A 22,030-nucleotide genomic window follows, 5' to 3' on the forward strand; every position below is an offset into this window, starting at 1 on the left:
GGCTTGTAATGTTAGGCTTCAGGCTGGTAGGATAAGGATATTTTTAGAGTGACTTCTTTTCCCCAACTTGGAGCAAACATTTCTTGATGCTCGACATTTTCTCCCTTTGATAACACTTTTTTTTTGTTTTTGTCTTTTTTTTGTGTAATCTCAAATATCTTATATTCACATAATTTTTTTCCTTCTTCCATCCTTTTTTTTAAAAATATATACACCAATCTCTACTCATATTTAGCTGGAAGATCTAATGACTATATATGTATATATATAAATACTCCTTCTTCTTTTTTTCTTTTTCTTCTTCTTTATAAGAGATCAAGGTGTTGAAAAAAATGGGATAAAGGCTCAAAGAAGGGTTCTAATGGAATATTTATATGTATTTGGTTAGAAAATAAGAAGGCTAGAAAATAGTAAATCAAAGAAAGCCTAATTTCATTTTTCAAAAATCAGTGTCACTTATTATTTCGCCTTGAAAAACATTTAGAGCAAGTTCTAGCCAAGTTTATTGATTCTACCTGTTTTGCGATCATAATTGTTCTCAATTCCAATGATTTTCGGAGATAAAGATGCTTACTCCTGCCTTCACAAAATCAAAATCATATATATGGTATTTATATGGTGAAGATGAAAAGAATTAATCATTGGACATATAGTAAAGAATTTATTTTGTTAATTAAAAACCTACAAATAGGATAGAGGAGAGAAAAATAATTATATATAAAGATATAAAGAAAATAGAACTTTATATAAACATATATATCTATTAATTAGATACATATAAAGAAAATAAAACTTTATATAAACATATATATATATATATATATATATATATATATATATATATATATATATATATATATATATATATATTAATTAAACAAAGATAACATATACTAGAAATGCATCAGAATATACCCCTCCACACGTGAACTGTTTCATCCTCCTGGATAAAACATGTGATAAGAGATATACATATATAAGTATTAATTTAAGGAAAAGAAAAAATTAATACTAATGTATATAAAATAAAATAAAAAATCTTTTTGGCTTTCAAATTTACAATCACAGAAGAAAGCTTGAAAGAAACTGTGACTACACATGTTCTATGTCACGACAAATTTTACCTCAGGTCGTGATGGCGCCCAACACCATTGTCAGGCAAGCAAATGCGGAAATATTAGTGAATTCTTATTTTACTTACCAAAAGCAGTTACAACACTTTTCTTAATTTGCAATTAAAATAGGTGATAATGAGTAATATTCAATAATAGTTATACAACCCAAAATAACTGTCTACTAATGTGTGTGTCAAGACCTAGTGTCACAAGCTGTGGGCAACTAGTAGGATATACAAAATAATAGATCTATCCTACTGTTTGAAACAGAATAGACAGTCAAAAGTAAGAGAGACTCCATCAAGTTGCTGATCGGCACATGAAGGGAAGCAGCTCACCGTGGAAGTCTCGGACTATGATCAGGGACATGCACCGGTCTGATAGCCAGGTGTACCTACCTCAGAACCTGTACAATTAAGTACACAGGCGTAGTATGAGTACATAAACAATATGTACCCAGTAAGTATCCTGTCTAATCTCGAAGAAGTAGAGACGAGAGGTCGACTTGATACCTACTAGGGTCAAATAATATAATATGATGTTATGCCAGGCATGGTGGTCACAATTATATAACATTTGAAATAAGGATTTCTAAGTCATGTCATTTTAGTATCACAGTTAATCATTTACATTTCAAACCATGTATCAGGCAACTCATCAATAATAATTCACATAAATATCATGCGCACATTATGTCAAGGTCGACGGCCCGATCCAACATAAAAGAAACTGTGCACTGTTAGAGGATCGAATGGCGCGAACCATAGATCCATCTATTTCTACCGAGGCGATCGGCCCGATCCACAAATATCAATTATCAACTGAAAAATACAAGAAGGCGCATTTATATTCAAATAAACTCATACAAGTGCTCAACACAACATATGTTCACTTATGTTCATTTTCAATTCTCTAGCATATCCTAAATGATCACATTAGCAAGAAGACATATAACATTTGCAAATATAGCATGATACAAGTCCTAAATTACCCGGAAAATTAACATGATAGTAGCTACGCAGAGACTCTCGTTACCTAGTGCATACGTAGCCCCCGTATTTAGTGGCAAATTATACAATTATCACTCCTATGTGGACAATTCTCTCTTACATGGTTATAAAGGAGACTCACCTCGTTCCAAAGTGAACTTCCAATAACAAGAACGAGCCCGGACTTTCAATTTGGAGCCGAATGATCCAAACTAGTTAAATGGGATAATAACTAGTCAATACAAGCTCACAAGATCACATTCTAACTATTAAAGCAATTTTCCAACCTTAAACACAAGTTTCCTAAAATCCGACCCCGGGCCCACATGCCCGGATTTCGAAATTTTTCAAAGAAAGTTGTTCTTTGTAACCTAAGGATCAATAATATATGATTTCTATTTCGCTTCATAACCAATTTTCTGGAAAAATCTAAGTTTTATCAAAACCCCAGGTTTTGCTCTAACCCCATGATTTTACCATAATCTTAGTGTTTAATCTACCTAAGACACAAGTATTAAACTAGGAATAGGTGGGATAAACTTACCTCAAGATGCTAGGTGGAAGTCTTCTCTCAAAAGCTCCAAAATTGCCCAATGGAGGAGTTAAAAATGGCAAAAATAACTTAGAACCCGTATTAAATGAAGCTCATTGCTTCAGCGATTTCCGCATCTGCGGTCCTGGGCTGCACCTGCGGCCACCGTATCTGCGGAAGGGAGCCCTCTTCTGTGGAATTTCACCTGGGCCGCTAGGCCGCATCTGTGAGTTGCCAGCCGCTTTTGCGGCTTTGCTTCTAAGGAGGAATAGCCGCTTCTGCGGCTTTGGGTCTGGCCTCGCTTGGCCGCATCTGCGTGAGGTTGACCGCTTCTACGGTCTCGCACCTACGGCTGGCCAACCGCAGGTGTGATTATGACATCAACTGATGCTTCAACCCTTCTCCAATTTTTCCAACTTCACTCGAGCCTCGTCTGATTGACGCTTGGGGCTCTCGACCCCCGCCTGAACATACCGAAAAGTCTGAAATCATAAAATGGACCTGCTCGAACCATTGGAATGCCCGAAACAACGCTAAATCTAAGAATCACCCCCTAAAACCAATTGAATCAAACTTATGAACTTCAAGTTCTTAATTCTCCTCTAACGAGCCGAAACGCACTTAAACTACTCGGATTGACACCAAATTTTGTGGGCAAGTCTTAAATGTTATACTAGATCTGTACAGGGCTTCGGAACCAACATACGAGCCCGATACCCATGTGATCAATCATTATTTAGTTTCTTTAAATCCTTAGAATTTCAGTTTAACAATTTCCAATAAAAATTCATTACTCGGGCTAGGGACCTCGGAATTCGATTCTGGGCATACGCCCAGGTCCCATATTTTCCTACAGACCCTCTGGGACTGTCAAAATACAAATCCGGGTCCGTTTGCTAAAAATGTTGACCAAAGTCAAACTTAGCCTTTTAAAAAAATCTTAAGGAATCAAGTGAGTCTATTTCAACCCAAACCCTTCCAAATCCCGAACCAACCATCCCCATAGGTCGTAAATTTGATAAAGCAAGTGCGGGAAGTTTTATTTGAGGGAATGGGGTTCTAAAAAGCAAAACGACCGGTCGGGTCGTTACATTATGTGTAATAGACTGACTAATTTAAGACCTTATCAGTCATTTGGTCTTGGTTTAAATATAAACCAAAAATTACCTGAGCCAACATTCGACTTGAAACATTAAATGGTTGACTAACCAGTTACTTAGGCATACCCATCACCATGAAGTTGCTCCTGTGTAGGTGACTCTATTTTTGTAGAGGCCTTCATGAGATGCTCTGGTTGTACAGTAACCTGGATATTGACCATGTTAATTGGTTAAGCATTTAATTATCAAACCTAAGTTGGACTTATAAGGCTCTATTGCTTCACCCTCAATGGCTATGGGTATGCCACTATAGTTCTGAGTTTAACGTCGTCAGCTCGACTAATTACATGTGTAATTCATTAGTCTATCAAAGTGAGCGAAGAATGTTGCTCAAAATATCCTCCAAAGTACAATTTTAGTCTTTGACCATTTACCTTAAACTTGTCACCTCTATTGTTCTGTTGGATTTCAATTGCTCCATATGGAGTAACATTTGTTACATTGTAAGGACTTGTCCACCTTGATTTTAATTTTTCTGGGAATAGCCTGAGTTGGCTATTGTAATGAAGCACTTGATCTCCAATTTTAAAACTTTTTTGTCGGATAAAATTGTCATGCCATTTTTTTGTTTTTTATTTAAAAAGTTTTGCATTTTCATAGGCTTCCAACCTCATTTCTTCCAACTCATTAACCTGAAAAAATCTATATTTACGAGCAGAGGCTAATTCAAAGTTTCATGCTTTTAGTGCCCAAAAAGCTTTGTGTTCTAATTCAAATGGCTAATAACAAGCTTTACCAAAGACTAATCTATATGGGATGTTCCAATTAGCATTTTGAACGATGTTCGGTATGCCCATAATGTATCATCTAACTTTAAAGCCCAGTATTTTCTTGAGATTCCAACCGTTTTTTCAAGAATTGTTTTTAACTCACGGTTGGAAACTTCAACTTGTCCTTGAGTTTGAGCATGATATGGTGTTCCTATTTTATGAGTCACACCATATTTCGTCAGTAACACAGAAAATTGTCTATTCATAAAATGAGTCCCTTGGTCATTAATGATGACTCGTGGTGTGCCAAATCTAGTAAAAATAATTTTTTTTTTGAGAAAATTGCACACAGTTCGAGCATCATTTTTCCTTTTAGGTATGGATTCAACCTATCTTGACACATAATCCACAGCCACAAGGATATATTCAAAAGAATGAGAGGAAGGAAAAGGACACATGAAATCTATTTCCCAAACATCAAATATTTCACATACCTGTATTGATTGCAATGGCATCTCATCTATATTAGTGATGTTACCTGTTCTCTGACACCTATCACATTGTGCAACATATGCTCGGGCATCTTTAAAGAGAGTCAGCCAGAAAAAACAAGCTTCCAAAACTTTAAAGGCTGCTCGATTTGCTGCATAATGACCTCCAATTGCTCCATCATGACAGTGATATAAAATTTTGTTCATCTCTTCTACAGGCACACATCTTTTAATGATATTATCTGCACAATTTTTAAACAAATAAGGTTCATTCCACAAATAATACTTTGCATTAGATATAAACTTTTTTCTTTGCTGGTAAGATAGATCTTGGGGTGTCCACTTTCCAACTAAGTAGTTTGCAATATCTGCAAACCAGGGTGGTTGAGTCACAATTGAGTTAACTAAGGAAATATGTTCATCATGAAATTCTTCCTTTATTTCACTAAATTCAAGGGGGAATTTTCTAATCTAGACAAATGGTCAGCTACTTGATTCTCTGTTCCTTTTTTGTCTTTTATCTCAAGGTAAAATTATTGTAGAAGTAAAATCCATCTTAACAATCTAGTTCGAGTATCTTTCTTTGCTAAGAGGTATTTTAAAGCTGCATGATCAGTAAAAACAATGACCTTGGTTTCTATCAAATAAGACCGAAACATATCAAAAGCAAACACTACTGCTAGTAACTCTTTTTCTGTAGTGGCATAATTTAGTTGAGCCTCAGTCATTGTTCTACTACCATAGTAAATGGGATGAAAGATCTTATCCTTTCTTTGGCCTAAAACAGCTCCAATTGCAGTATCACTAGCATCACACATGACCTCAAAAGGTTGATTCCAGTTTGGGGACACAACTACATGGGCGGTTGATAACTTTTATTTAAGGGTCTCAAATGCTTTCAAACAATCACCTGAAAAATCAAACTTAATATCATTCATCAAAAGGTTAGTCAACGATTTTGAAATCTTTGAAAAATCTTTTATGAACCATCTGTAAAAACCTGCATGACCTAGAAAGCTTCTAATGACTTTAACAGTTGTGGGAAGGGGGTAATCCTGCTATGAGATCAATTTTAGCCTTATCAACTTCTATCCCTTTAGCAATGATTTTATGTCCTAAAACAATTCCCTCAGTAACTATAAAATGACATTTTTACCAATTAAGAATCAATTTTGTCTCTTCACATCTCTTAAGAACTAGGGTCAAGTGGTGAAGACAATCCTCAAATGTTTTGCCAAAGAGTGTAAAATCATCCATAAAAATTTCAAGAAATTTTTCAGTCATGTTAGAAAAAATTGCTGACATGCAACGCTGAAATGTAGCAGGGGCGTTGCATAGACAAAATGGAATTCTCCTATAGGCATATGTTCCATGAGGACATGTGAAAGTTGTTTTGTCCTGACCTTCAGGTGCAATTGGTATTTGGTTATATTCTGAATAGCCATCAAGAAAACAGTAAAAACCGTATCCTGCAATTCTTTCTAACATTTGATCAATAAATGGTAAAGGAAAATGATCTTTTCTAGTGGCATTATTGAGACGTCTGTAATCAATACAGACTCTCCATTCTGTGACAGGTAGGTATAAGTTCATTACTTTCATTTTTTATAACCGTCATATCTCCTTTCTTTGGTACTACCTGAACAGGGTTACCCAAGGGCTGTCTGAAATGAGATAAATAATACCTGCCGCCAAAAGCTTTACGATCTCCTTTTTTACTACTTCCTGTATTACTGGATTCAATCTCCTTTGGGGCTGGACTATTGGCTTGTAGCTATCCTCCATGAGAATTCTGTGCGCACAAATAGATGGATTAATCCCTTTGATATCTTCTATAGTCCATCCCAAGTCTCCTTTGTGTGCTTTCAACACTTCAACCAGTTTTTCTTCCTGTCCTGCAGTAAGAGAAGATGAAATAATTACTGGAAATAATTCTTCCTAAAGATAAACATATTTTAAATAAGAAGGGAGAATTTTGAGTACAATTTTTGGTTGAACTTGTTCTGGTTGCATCTCCTCATCTTCAGAATCTTTTTCTAGTATTTCGGCTTCTCTTCTGATGATAGGATCATCATCTTGTATGGTTCCAGATTTGGCCAAACATCTTTCCATTGAGTCTGGAATCAATTGATCATCTTTGAATTCATCTGTAAGATAATTAAGCATGTCAATCGAAAAATATGAAGATGATGTCTCATCTCCTGAAAATCTTAATATCTTTTGCATATCAAAAATGACTCTTTCTTCATCAACTCTCAAAATCAGTTCCTTGATGGACATCTATGATTGCTCTACCCGTGTCAAGAAATGGTCTACCCAAAATAATTGGTTCATCAGGATATTCCTTCATTTCAAGTACTATAAAATCTACAGGGAAAAAAAACTTATCTACTCTTACGAGAACATTTTCAATTATTCCCTTAGGTTACTTAGTACTTTGATCTGCAAACTGAAGAGAAACACCTATGTCTTTTATTTCACCAAGATTTAATTTTCTAAAGATATAAAATGGCATCAAGTTAATTGAAGCTCCAGAATCACAAAATGCTTTTTTTAAAATATACTCCTCCCAAAGTGCATGGAATTGTAAAACTACCTGGATCACCAAGTTTTTGTGGTAGCTTATTTTGAAGTATAGCACTGCATTTTTCAGTAAGCATCACCACAAAAACTTCTTCCAATTTTCTTTTACTTGACAAAATTTCTTTTAGGAATTTAGCATAAGAAGGCATTTGCAACAAAGCATCAGTGAAAGGAATATTAATGTGAATTTGTTTTAAAATCTCCAAAAACTTTGAAAATTGATTATCAAGATTTTCTCTTTTCAGTTTTTGAGGAAAATGAATTGTCACAGGGAAAGGAGTCAATTCTTCAATATTCTTTTCTTTTTTTTCTTGACTTCTTTATCTTCAGATAATTTAGAGGGTATTTCAATATTCTTACCATTGTTTACCTATTGTTCTGTCTGGGTTGCATAGGGTCCATCAAGCTCCTTACCTGACCGTAAGGTGATGGCCTTAAGGTGCTCATTTGGATTTTTCTCTATATTGCTTGGAAAGGAACCTTGAATATTTTCTGACACAAGAGTTGCCAATTGACTTAATTGCATTTCCAGATTTTTGAGGGCTGAACCCTGGCTTTCCATCTTTTCATCACTGACCTTAATGTACTTATACAAAAGGTCGTCAAGACTTGAATTAGCTTGTTGAGGCCTTTGCTGATATAACCCTGCTTGTTGATAAGGTCTATAGTTTGGTTGCCCACGGTTCTGATTTTGGTATCCAGGCGGACCTTGTACTTGTTACTTCTGGAAGCTTTGAGAGTTCTTTGCACCATTTGGATTGCTCCACTGAAATCCTGGGTGTTTTTGTGCCATTGGACTGCCAAAAGGGTACGGTTTATAACCGATAGAATGGACTTGTTCGTCATTATGGTTGTTTGCTTGACATTCATGGTTCAGATGGTTTCCTCCACACATGTCACAAGTCTTAGATTGGCTTGGTTGTTGTGTATTCACTTGAAAAATTTCAAACTTTTGTGCCAAAGAAACAATTTGTTGTGTTAGTGTATTTAAAGCATCAACCTGATTACCGTAGCAGCCTTCTTGATGATTACATGCTCAGATGGCCATTGGATGGCACTCTCAGAAATCTCGTTCAACAATTGCAATGCTTCCTCCATGGTTTTCCCCATTACAGAACCTCCTGCAGCTGCATCAATCACATTTCTAGCAGAGGGTTTTAACTCGTGATAAAAAATATACAGTTGCATGTGTTCAGGAACGTCATGGTGTGGACATTTTTTTAACATTGCTTTTAATCTTTCCCAAGCTTGATAAACTCACTCAGTATCAGTCTGCAAGAAATTAGAGATGTCTTGTCTTAACTTTGTGATTTTAGCAGGGGAAAAATATTTATTTAAAAATTTCTGAGTCATTTGGTCCCATGTGGTAATGGAACCTTGTGGAAAACTTCGCAACCAAGTCTTGGAATCTCCTTTTAAAGAAAAAGGAAACAGCCTTAACTTGATAGCTTCAGGAGGTACTCCATTATACTTTGTTGTTTCAACAAGTTCCAAAAGTCAATTAAATAATTGTGTGGATCTTCACTTGCGTCTCCAGTGAAGATGCAAGACTGTTGAATTGTTTGAATCAGGCCAGTCCTGATTTCAAAGTTGATGGCTGCCACTGGAAATTTTCTGACACTAGATTCATAGTTGAAGCGGTCAGGTCTAGCATAATCCCTTAAGATTCTGTTTGTTGGCCTTGGTGCTGCTTCATCAAACTGATCCTCCATATGGACTGGTGGTTGAATATCTTCTACTCCCTGATTTTCCATTCCTTCACGAGCTATACTTTGAGAAGATGATGTTTTTCCTTTCCTGCACAATCGAAGAGATTTTTCAATTTATGGATCGTAACTAAACAACTTTTTTGTAGAAGAGCGGGTCATAAACTACTTAAAATTTTAAAGAGAAAAAAAATAACAATAGTTTCTAACGCAGTACTAGTAATTAATAAAATAACTAAAGAAATTTTTAAAGATAACAAAAATAGTTAGAAAAAAAAAACACGCTAATATATATTAAGTATAAGTAAAGCTAGTACTAGTAAATAATAGTAATTAGAGATAAGGTTAGAATAGTATTTGTAGATAAAAGTACTAGTAATATTATACTAAATATACTAAAGAAAAACTAATGATAGAAGTAGTAAGAAGTACTTAATAGTAGATAGTGAAAATACTGACAGAAATAATAATAATAATAATAATAAATTCTCAAATTAGTAACAAAATATTTAATCTGAAGTAGATGTATGCCAATCCCCGGCAACGGCGCCAAAATTTTGACGAGGTCAATGTGTATTGGAATTTTCTGCTCGTACTCTGTCAAATTCTAATATAGTTTAAGATATCGTCCCACAAAGACTGGATAAACTATGCTACAGATTTGTAATATTTTAACTACTATTTGAGAGAATCAAATTGATGAAAAGTGAGTGAGGTTTAAAACTTGTTATATGCTTAAACAAAACAAATATTTTTGGAAGATTTATAATTTAAAAAGGAGTTGGGAATCATTGAATTCACTTGATAATATTACTATAATAAAATCTCAATTTTTACATTTATTTCTCTAAAGAATAATTGCTTATTTCTAATACAATTATATTTTGCTCACTAAGAAATAATCAATTAATAACACTCCATGAGAATTATGTTAATTAATCAATTTAAGACTAGTGACATTTAAACCGAAATATTTTTCTTGCTTGAATTGTGCTAAAAGAAAGTAAAAACTTTGTGAGAATACTTTTACCAAGGATCAATAATCTTGCCTACAACAATTCCTCCATGAGAATTAAAACTGAGGCAAGCAAGATTATTGACTTGAAATAATAGTTTACTGAAAAATTACTTTCACACTACTATTTTATTCATCAGTTATTATATATTAATTTTGCTCCATGAAAATTACAAAATTAATATATGAATAACTTAGAAATAAAATATATAGATGTGATGATAGAGTAATTAAAAACCATCATTTCAGCACAGTATGAAATGCAAATAAAAAGTTTCAAGCCAAGAATATAAAAATTGAGATAGTATTATACAATATATCAAGCTTCATCAACTATCCCAACGAAAAGAGATTACTCCATTATGGAGTAAGAAAAGCTAAAAAAGATATTTAGAAGACTAGAAATATTTAAAAGACTAAGGAAATATTTTACTACAAAGAAAGAAAACCAAGACTAGTTCTTGTCTTACTAAGATTTGATATCTTTATACAAAGAGAGCTTGCTATTTATAGGAAAAGATGAGTAGCTTTTGTCATGTTCCACTTTTGCGAATGTGAATTCCATGTATGCGAAGTGACCTTTGTATACGTAGATTCTATATATGCAACTATGGCACTTGTGCATAAGTTAGTCTTGCAAATGTAGCTTCCATGTATTCAAAGTGACCTTTGTGTAGGTTTTTTGAATTGTCACGACTCATTTCCATAATAGGTCATGATGACGCCCAACACCATTGTCAGGCAAGCCAACGCGGAAGTAGGTGATGATATGCAATATTTAATAATAATTATACAACCCCAAAGAACTGTCTACTAATGTACGTGCCAAGACCTGGTGTCACAAGTAGTGGACAACTAGTAGAATGTATAAAAGAATAATACTATCCTACTATCCGGGATAGAATAGACAGCAAAAGTAAAGAAAGACCCCATCAAGCTGCTGAACGGCGCAGGAAGGGAGCAGCTCACCGTGGAAGTCTCGGTCTATGAATCAGGGGCACGCACCAGTCTGGTAGCCAGATATACCTGTCTCAGTTCCTGTACAATTAAGTACAAAAGTGTAGTATGAGTACATAAATAATATGTACCCCGTAAGTATCCCGTATAATCTCGAAGAAGTAGAGAGGAGAGGTCGACTTGATACTTACTAAGGTCAATAATACAATGTAGAGTTACACTAAGCATGTAAGTCACAAATAATCAACAGTTTATAGCAAGAGGCAATATGTCATGTTCTTAACAATTTTACAATTAGCCATTTACATTTCAAATATTTAGCGGGTCAAGTCATAGATAAGATTTCACATAGATATCATGCGCACACTATGCCGAGGTCGACGACCCGATCCAACAGAAAATAAACTGTGCACTGTCAGAGGGTCGAATGGCATGAACCATAGATGCATCTATTCATACCGAGGCGATCGGCCCGATCCACACATATCAATTAATATCAAGAAAACACACGAAGGCACATTTATATTCAAATAAAATCATGCAAGGGTTCAACAAGTATATATGCTCACCATTTTTCCCTTCCAAGTCTCTAGCATACCCTAAGTGATCACATTAGCACAAAAACATAGAGATATTCACTATATAGCATGATGTGGGCCCTAAACTACCCAAACAATTAACATAATAGTAGCTACGCACGGACTCTCGTCACCTAGTGTGTATATAGCCCCGTATTTAGTAGCAAATTACTCAATTATTACACCTATAGAGATAATTCCCTCTTACAAGGTTAGAAAGGAGACTCACCTCGCTCCAAAGTGCACTCCCAATACCAAGAACGAGTCCAAGCCCTCAATTCGGATCCGAACGATCCCAAACTAGTTAAATGAGGTAGGAACTAGTCAATATAGACTCACAAGATCGTATTCTAGCTATTTAAGCAATTTCCCAACCCTTAACACAAGTTTCCTAAAATCCGACCCCGGACCCACATGCCCGGATTCCGAAATTTTTCGAAGGAAGTTGTTCTCTATAACCTAAGGATCAATAATATATGATTTCTAATTTATTCCATAACAAATTTCGTGGTTAAATCTAACTTTTATTAAAACCCTAGGTTTTTGCTCTAACCCCATGATTTCAGCTTAATACTAGTGTTTAATCTACCTAAGAGATAAATATTAAACTAGAAATAGGTAGAACACACTTACCTCAAGATGCTAGGCGAAGGTCTTCTCTCAAAAGCTCTAAAATCGCCCAATGGAGGAGCGAAATATGGCAAAAGTGGACTTATAACCCGTAATAAATGAACTCACTGCTTTAGCAATTTTTGCATCTGCGGTCAAGAGACTGCATCTGCGAAATGGGCAAAAAGGGCTGGGACCGCTTATGCGGGACTGGGGCCGCTTCTGCGGTTTGGCCTGGCCTTCCCTGGGCAGCATCTGCGGTCTCGCACCTGTTGTCCACCAACCGCAGGTGCAGTTATGACAGAAGCAGCATCTTCAGCACTTCTCAAAAATTTTCACTTCACTCGAGCCTCGTTTGATTAACGCTTGGGGCTCTAGGGCCCCGCCCGTACATACCGACAAGTTTGAAATCACAAAACGGACCTACTCGAACCTTTGGAACACCCGAAACAATGCTAAATCTAAGAATCACTCCCTAAAACCAAATGAATCAAACTTATGAACTTCAAGTTCTCAATTTTCCTCCAACGGGCCAAAACGCCCTTAAACTACTCGAATTGACACCAAATTTTTGCGGGCAAGTCTTAAATGATATATCGGAACTGTACCGGGCTTCGGAACCAACATACGAGCCTGATACCCATGAAATCAATCATTAAATAGTTTCTTTAAATCCTTAAAACTTCAGATTAATAATTTCTAACAAAAATTCATTAATCGGGCTAGAGACCTCAGAATTCGATTCCGGGCATACGCCCAGGTCCCATATTTTCTTACGGACCCTCCGAAACTGTCAAATTATGAATCCGGGTCTGTTTGCTCAAAATATTGATCCAAGTCAACTTAGCCTTTTTAAGAAAATCCTAAGGAACCAAATGGGCATATTTCACTCCAAACTCTTTCAAATCCTGAACCAATCATCCCCCCAAATCGTATATTAGCTAAAGCAAGCACGGGAACTCTTATTTAAGGAAACGAGGTTCAAAAAGGCAAAACGACCAGTCGGGTCGTTACATTAAATATATGCAAATATGACGCTTGTGCTTCACTCTTGACTTCATGAGTTAGTCTTGCATATGTAGATTCCATGTGTGCGAATGTGACCTTTGTAAATATAGATTCCACGCATGCATCTATGACTCTTTTGCTTCCATTCTTGTCTTCATGACTTAGACTTGCAAATGTAGGTTTCATGTATACGAATGTGACCTTTGCGTATATAGATTCCACATATGCAACTATACTCCTTTTCATCTCTAATTGTCTCTTTCCACAAGCCCATATGTATATTCCACATTTGTAAATATGACGATGATGTGTGCAACTGTGGCTTTGCTTCATTCTCTTGTCTTTTTCATAATTTCTTTTTTCTACAAGAATTGTTAGAAAATATGCGAGGATAGGATATTATTATTCATATTTTATTTTAAAAACTTATTTTTTACATATAAAATTACATGAATAATTTATATCCATCAGCTGCAAAGAAGGTGAATGTCCAAACATGACTTAAAAGGGGACTTTTTGTGAAGGACAATTGAAAGGAGTCTATTGATGATGTATACAGCAGTACTAACACATTCTCCTCAGAACCTTAATGGTACTGAAGACTAAAATCTGAGTGCTCGAGCAACCTCCAAAATATACATGTGTCTTCTTTCAGCAACTCTATTTTGCTGTAGAGTGTAGTTGCATGAGCTTTGATGTATAATCCCCTGAGATTATAACAATTCTGACATATGGGAATTGAAGAACTCACACCCATTATCAATTCTAAAAAACTTAACAGAGGTTGAGTAGACATTCTTAATCATAGTAAAGAAAGATCTAAGAGCAACAAAAACCTCAGCTTTAGTAGGTAAAAGGAAGAGCCATGTATACCTGGAATAGTCATCCACCAAGGTCAAGAAATACCTCTTTCCATTATTGGCGGGGACTCTATAAGGACCCCAAACATCAACATGAATTGTATGAAAGCGGGATTTGGACAATGTAGGACTAAAAGGAAAATATAGTCTTGTTTGTTTAGCTAAAGGGTGTTGTACAATGCTTTTCTTTACTACTACATTCAACAGCTTGAAAATCATGAAAACCATTCAGTTTCTGCAATATATCTAGAGATTCATGGACCAATCTCTTATGCCACAAAGCTATATTCACTACCTTATTAAGGGCCTTTATTATATTTACAGTGTGTATTGGCCTTAAAACATTCAAGGTTTCTGCAACAGGACTTTGACTTTGAGCTTGTAGTGCTACTGACTTCTTTGAAGTAGAGTTAAACACATACAGTCCATCTTCCTCTCTACCCATCCTCCTCGCCTGTCCACCGAAGAGCTCCTGGAAAATGAAGAAATCAGGGAAGAACATAACAACCCATCTCATTTCCTTTTGTGAGCTTGGATACAGAAAAAAGATTATACTTGAAATTAGGAATATGCATCATATTAGACACTATTAGGTCCTTAAGAATGGCAACAGACCCTATGTGACTAACATGAGCTACACTACCAGTAGGTAAGTGAACTTTTCTACCTTTGTTACCAACAACTTTAGCATTAATCAACAAGCTAGAATCATTCACCATGTGACTTGAAGCCCCCGAATCTACAATCCATTTAGCTAGAATTTTAGTAATATCACCACATAATGGCATACCTGATGCCATAGCAGAACCACTGCACTCAGGTTGCTTGCCTAGAAGTTGAAGAATCTGGTTGTACTGCTCTTGAGTGAATTGAGGGATTTCAGTTTGGAAGTTCTGACTTGCTTGTTACACCTATGAGACTCCAGCAAAGTTAGAAATAGATCCTGCTTGTGCAGGGCCAATGGAAGTATCAGTCATATAGTTGCCAACATTGGTCTAAGCATAGTTAACTGTATTGCCAAATTCACCCTTCTTTTTTGACTTAAAATCTGATGGATATCCATTCAGTTGTTAACAAGTCTCCCTAGTGTGACCTTTGAAGTTGCAATAGTCACAATGTAGATTGTTTTTCCTGGGTTTGTAGCCAGAAACTGAGTGATTTCCACCTCCAGAATGGCCATAATTAGCACATGCATTCCCTTTGCTACTAAACAAAGTTGTCACCTCATTCCCAAGAAGTTGTGATTTTGCCCATGGTTTCCTTTTGCATTCAGCTGAACTGGATCTCCAGATGATATTCCCTTATTACTGAACAAGGATGTACCTTCATTAACTTCAGAAACTTGAGAGGACTGAGATAGTGCTCTTCTGCTTTTTTCAGAAATAATCATTGAGTAAGCTTTGTTTATGGAAGGTCTAAGAGACATGTTCAAGATCTGATTGCTTGACTGAGAGTATGTCTCATTTGGGCCCATGAGAAACTGTAATAGCCTTTGGTACTCAAAATTTTCAACATATTTATTCGACTCTTCACAACCACACCCAGGGCAGGGCATAAGAGCATCAAACTCTGCCCACAACTCCTTCAAATTTGAGAAGTAAGCAGACACAGATGAAAGCCCTTGAGCTAGAGTTGCAATTTGTTTATGCAGATATAACACTCTAGAACCATTAACTTTATCAAACGTCTCTTTGAGGTCCATCCATACTTTGTGAGCACTCGAACCATAGACCATGCCACTCAACAATTCAGCACTCACAGAATTTATAATCCACGATAGAACTATAGCATTACATTTTTTCCAAAGTTCATGAAGAACATGAGGAAACTTCTCTTTTGGATACCTTCCATCTACAAATCCTAGCTTACTTTTTCCTAGCAGACTAACTCGCATAGTACTACTCCACAACGTGTAATTCTCAAGTCCTATGAGCTTGATAGAGATGAGAGAACTACCTGCAGTGTCACTCTGTTGTAGAAACAACGAATGATGCTGATCGATCACTGGTGCTACAGTTACAACTTCCTGAGTCGATCCATTATCCTCGTTGTAAGCACGTGATTTTTGCCCAATATGAGAATTACTCCCAAAAAATTCAAAAATAAAGTAATTTTTCTTGGTGTGCAATTTTGTGATATTTTGTGATATTTTGAATAATTATTTGTATTTGTTTGTGCATGTTTATTTGTTAAATTAATAAAAATACAAAAATATGTCACATTTTTGCATGTAGGATTTAATTCTACAATTGTTAGTAATTAAATTTGTTTTACAAAAAATAAAAATTACAAAAATAGGCATCGTTTGCATTTTTAGCATTTAACGTCCAAATACACAATTTTATGCTTAATTATTACTTAATTGTGCGTTAATTGTTATTTGGAATTAATTTGCGCTTTTATAACTTAATTTAGTTCTTAATAATAGTTTAAGTATTTTTATAATTTAGTTTTAGAAAAATAAAAGAAGAAAAGAGAGCAAAAATATAAAGAAAGTCGGAATTGGGCCTTTTCTTCGATTTCAAGCCACAGGCCCAAATAAAAGACTCAATCTTCCCAAACGAGCCAGTCCATTTCGAACTGGGTCGACCCAGTCCATAACCCAACATCCTATTGTCTTACATTTTACAAAAAACAAAACAAAAAAAAAGAAAGAAAAAACCCTAAAACTAAGGAAAACCATCCCCCCCCAACCTTGGTTTCTTCTTCTCCATCACCAAAATGAAGACCTCCCATGGCTGCCTTTACCTTTCTTTTCGTCCACCCCGACCACCCTCATCATCGCCATCTTGACGTCCGCCATGGACTACTGCTGCCCGCCATCGTCCACCTCCAAACAAACCCAAACAGACCTCGTCGCCATAACCAGCTCCAAGCAGTCATGGAAGCGGTCATGGAAACTCCAAGCAGTCATGGAAGCCATGTACCTGGTTACTTCCCCTCCTTCGTTCCAGCTGCTTCACGCCACTGTCACTGCCTTCATATTCCCCATCCAAACAACACAGCAGCTCGTCGTTGCTTGGTTCGTAGCTGCTTGGTCGCTGCTGAAGGGATGCGTCGATGTTGGGCCGTACTGCTGCTATTGCTTCGGCGCTGCAGCTACTGCTTCGGCTACAAACATCAGAAGAAGCTCGTCGCGTCCCTTCTGCTGCGCCGAACTGCTGCTACTGCTTCGGCGCTGCTTGGTTCGCTTCTTAAATTCGCCTCCATCGTCGTTTGTTCGAGCTTTGGTCGACGCTCGTCAAAACAGCCCCTGCGTAATCAAGCTCGTCGTTTGTTTAGTTGTTGTTCGTCGTTTCGATCCGGTTAGTAGATTTTTGAGTTTTATTTTGTCCGTATTTTGTTTTGATATTTTTCGAATCTAAAATCGGCGAATGTTTGTTTTGTTCATGTCTATGGTTAGATATTTGATTTTTGGTTTTGTTCATGTTCATGTGCTTTGTTAAATTAATTTTCAGATTTCAAAATAGAAGTTTAATTAGTTGTTTTCATATTCATTTCATGTTTGTATTATTGTTTAAGTGAATATTTGTTAGTTTGATGTTTGTTAGATTCAAATTGAAATTTAATTAACTATTTCTGCAATTTGTTTCATGTGTTTATGTATTGTTAGAAATTGTTAATATTGTTAAGTTCAAGCTTAAGTTCATAATTGTTTCTTCGTCGATCTTGTTATTGGTCTAAAAAAAAGAATTTAGTTGTGTTGAAGGAAATATATTGATTTAATCATTTAATCCGTCATGTTTGTTGTGTTAAAATAGACTCATTCATGTTCATACTTTGTTTGATTGTTCTTGAATCCGAAATTTGTATAGTTTGATTTCTTGTTTATCACTTATGATTATTTCTTGAATTTGTCTCATAATCTTGTTTAAATTTAATATAGGAATTGTTTGTTGTAATGTTGTTAGAGTTGATTTTAAGTTCAATATTATTGAATTTAGAAATCTAAATATACTTGTTTGTTGTTGTTGTTGAATCCGAAAATAGGATTGTTTGTTGCTAAAATATTGTTCAATCAAATTTTAGTTGTTCTTTGTTGTTCAATTTATGTTCATGTGATTTATTGTTGAAATGTTGTTGAAATCATGTTCATGTGATTTGTTGTTGAAATGTTGAAGAAATCATGTTCATGAATTTTGTTGTTTGAACATTGTTAGAAATTAATCATATTGTCTATATTTTGGTTAAGTTTGATTAATTGATGTGTTATAGCTGATGGGTAGTTTGGTAATTTATAGTACTTTCGGGGGTAAAATAGTAATTTGTAATAGGGTCGGAGGGGTAGTTTAGGAATTGTACATTTTGTAATTGTTTATATGAAGCATGGTGGACAAAATGAAATGGGGTGGGTTGTGATATAGTTGTTTAATATAAAGGGGGGACAAGACAAAATTTAGTGGGGGGGAATCTTGTATTTATTTATGTTAGGCATGAGGAACAAAATATAATGGGGTGGTGTGATATGTTTATTTAATGTAATGGGGATGAGTGGGAAGATAATGGGTTGGGTAGAGAAAAAGTATTGATTTTAATTAATTGAAAGATTTATGAGATGGGTTATATATAAGAAGTCTTGAAATCAGAATACAAAGAGAAGAAGAAAATACACAGACAGATAATAAGAACGAGAGAGAAACGAATCTGAAAATAAGAGAGAAAAAAAAGGGCTGAACATTTAAGAAAAAATATTTAAACTTTCAAAAAAAAATAAAAGAATATTCTGCTTTCTTTCATTGTTTGAAATCAGAAATAATTGTTGTTTCATCAAAGCTTGAAGCTTTTGTTTTTGGGATTACTGCTCTACTGGTTTGCAAACTCTTTTCCTGGGTTGGTACTGTTGCTGGGTTGTTGCTGCTGTGCTATACTGTTATTACTGTTGCTGATTCTCATCTTCATTTTTTTTGCTTCCAATATCAGGTACACAACTGAAAAGCTGGTTATTGTAATCCGAAATATGAAGCATGAATACATATGAAGAATGAAATTCTGAAGTTTTAATTTCGTTTTTCTTTGTTTCCTTTTGTTGATTATATTTAAGCTATTCCATGTATTACTAAATAATAACTGGAATAAAAAAATAACTTAAGTTAGTCTTTAATGAATCAGTTCGGCAAAACAGGTTAATTCACTAGTTATGAAGGTTTCAAGATTATCAACAGTAGGTTAATCATGAATAACTAGCTAAATTTAGCTAAGACATGAATTTAAATTAAAACTTCGTAAATTAGACATTAAGGCATGACTTGAGTTCAAGCAAGACTAGAAGAACGTTTAAGTCTAACAAACTTTCTAATAAGCTTTAGTAATTATGGTTAAATCAAGTTTCAAATGGTTGTGAATAATTAATCTCAATAATTTTTTTTAACAATGCTGAGTTTTAATCTAGCTATATTTGATTCTTTTGGATATTAGTTGTTGAGCTTTTATTTTATTTATAATTTCGAAATTAAGAATAAAATTCCTTTTTCATCAATATTTGTATTAATCAAGCAATTAGCATGTCATGTTTTCTTAATAATAATAATAATAAATAAATAAAAAAAATGTAATTAATTAGGATTTTCTTTATTCATCTTAGAGACTAATTTTAAATAGCAAAATGTAGTCGCTTTAAGATTTGTCCATTTAAAATAAATGAGACGAGCCTCGCTAAATAAAACACACAAATTGCGGGGGCCTCGATAAAAATTCAATTGATTACTTAAACTTCGGGATGGGCCATTTAGCAAATTTCACGGCCTTCCCCAAAGTAATAAAGCGCTAATCGCTTTAGGCGCGATATAATAATAATACATTCTTAAACACGGGTACGCATTTATGCGACCCAAATCCAAATCCCAAAATATTGAATAAAAATATGTTCCGGATCGTGGATGCATTTTATGTAACGCAATCCAAAGACATGTTTTTAAACGATGTTCACACTCTTTAAAATATAATAATAACAATAAAAGCGGTTAAAAGTTAAAATTGCACTATAGTTTTTTTTGAACATGTATTAAAATCAGATATTTTAGCCATTACAACAGTTGAGCGACCGTGCTAGAACCACGGAACTCGGGAATGCCTAACACCTTCTCCCGGGTTAACAGAATTCCTTATCCGGATTTCTGGTGCGCAGACTGTAATACAGAGTCATTCTTTTCCTCGATTCGGGATTAAAATTGGTGACTTGGGACACCCTAAATCTCCCAAGTGGCGACTCTGAAATAAATAAATAAATCCCGTTTCGATTGTCCTTTAATCGGAAAAAACTCCCTTGTACCCTCGCGGGGGCGGAAAAAGGAGGTGTGACAGCTCTGGCGACTCTGCTGGGGACATCGAACCCAGAATCTCTGGTTCAGGGTTCAGAATTCGAGCTTAGATAAATTGTTGTATTTAATTGTATCTGATTTTCCTACATGTTTTATGCTAAATGTGCTAAATATTACCGCTTTTATATTATCTGAACTGTATATAAACTGTGTCGACACCCTTCTCTCTTCACCTCCGGGGATGTGCTTACTGGTTGAGACTCCCTATTCTGTTAGTGTCATACCCTGAAATAAGAAAGAGGTCGGACAAGTTACGAAGCCGGATGGCCTTTTGGTTCCCGGTAAGTTGCCCCCTCCTCGACTTGAGTTATCCGCTCGGGTACACAGTCTAGAACACCGACTCAAGTTTTGAACATAAAATAACATGACTTCATGCTGGATCCCTAGTAGGAACGATTATTTGCATCATGTTGTATTTGACTTAGGGGACTCAACATAGGGGTTGGGTCTGTCTAGGGCTAGCAACCTGAAATGAAAAAGACCATCTTGATGCATCCTATGTGCTACATGTTGCATTCCTTCAAGGGTAAAAGGGTCATTTGGTGGATCAATGATAAAGCAAATAGGGCCCGGTTATGTTTCGTTACATTTTTATATAAAAAAACAAATTTAAAAAAAAATGAAAAATTCAAAAAAAAAATTCTTTGCACTTTTTATCATTTATGAAAAATCAAAAATAAAAAAAAGGGAAAAAGAAAATCCAAAAGATTTTACATGTTTCATCACCTTTTAAGAAAAAGCAAAAGAAAAAAAAATATGTTTTCTCTGAATTAGTTATTTTTTTTATTTCTCACCCGTATCCAATCTGGCCCGAACTACGCGGGTTTGATTCTCACCGGATGTGAGATACGTAGGCAACCCTCATCGGGTCCAACCCCACCTTTTGCTAAAATAGCCAAATTAAATAAATATAAAAAGGAAAAACATGTCAAAATTTTAATTTCGTCATAAAGAAGCCAGGTGATGCTGTTTTATCAAGACATAGCCGAATGTTCCCGAAAGGGACGCCGGAAGGCTGACTTTGCATAAACAGCCACCTTTGGGTCATGTTTAAAATTTGGTCCAGTTGACCCACACAGCCTTAAAAATCTTCGTCCCCGAGACGTTGAAAGGTCGTGTTTGCAATATTGAGTTTTCTAATTTGAAAAATGATAAAAAGAGTCATAAAGAAGTCGGGTGACGCTGTTTTATCAAGACATAGCCGAATGTTCCCGAAAGGGACGCCGGAAGGCTGACTTTGCATAAACAGCCACCTTTTGGGTCATGTTTAGGATTTTGGTCTAGTTGACCCACACAGCCTTAAAAAATCTTCGTCCCCGAGGCGCTGAAGGGTCGTGTTTGCAACACCAGGTTTTTATTGTAATTTGAAAAAATAAAAATAAAGAGTCAGCGGTCAGGTG

General features: G+C 35.5%; 1 protein-coding gene and 1 non-coding gene across 2 annotated transcripts; one reads left to right on the forward strand and one right to left on the reverse strand.

Moving 5' to 3' along the window:
* Window positions 1-8,778: 8,778 nt before the first annotated feature.
* Window positions 8,779-8,885, forward strand: LOC142175032 (small nucleolar RNA R71). Its single transcript, XR_012704222.1, has one exon. It is a non-coding gene; the product is annotated as a small nucleolar RNA R71 (small nucleolar RNA).
* A 6,647-nt stretch (window positions 8,886-15,532) lies between these two features.
* On the reverse strand, window positions 15,533-17,101 carry LOC142174274 (uncharacterized). The gene is made up of 2 exons (XM_075240063.1): window positions 17,062-17,101; window positions 15,533-16,269 (listed from the first exon to the last, which is right to left on the reverse strand). The coding sequence occupies exons 1-2, from the start codon at window positions 17,099-17,101 to the stop codon at window positions 15,533-15,535; spliced, it is 777 nt and encodes a 258-aa protein (XP_075096164.1).
* Window positions 17,102-22,030: the final 4,929 nt, after the last annotated feature.

This window comes from Nicotiana tabacum, chromosome 20 (assembly GCF_000715075.1).
Source record: "Nicotiana tabacum cultivar K326 chromosome 20, ASM71507v2, whole genome shotgun sequence".
Taxonomy (NCBI): Eukaryota; Viridiplantae; Streptophyta; class Magnoliopsida; order Solanales; family Solanaceae; genus Nicotiana; species Nicotiana tabacum.

What these genes read in the sequence shown, in the direction of transcription:
- LOC142174274 (XM_075240063.1), bottom strand. Translation starts at nt 17,101, where the DNA reads ATGGCGATGATGAGGGTGGTCGGGGTGGACGAAAAGAAAG. An exon ending in CGGGGTGGACGAAAAGAAAG is followed by an intron (nt 16,270 to 17,061) that starts GTAAAGGCAGCC and finishes GTGACACTGCAG; the next exon opens with GTAGTTCTCTCATCTCTATC.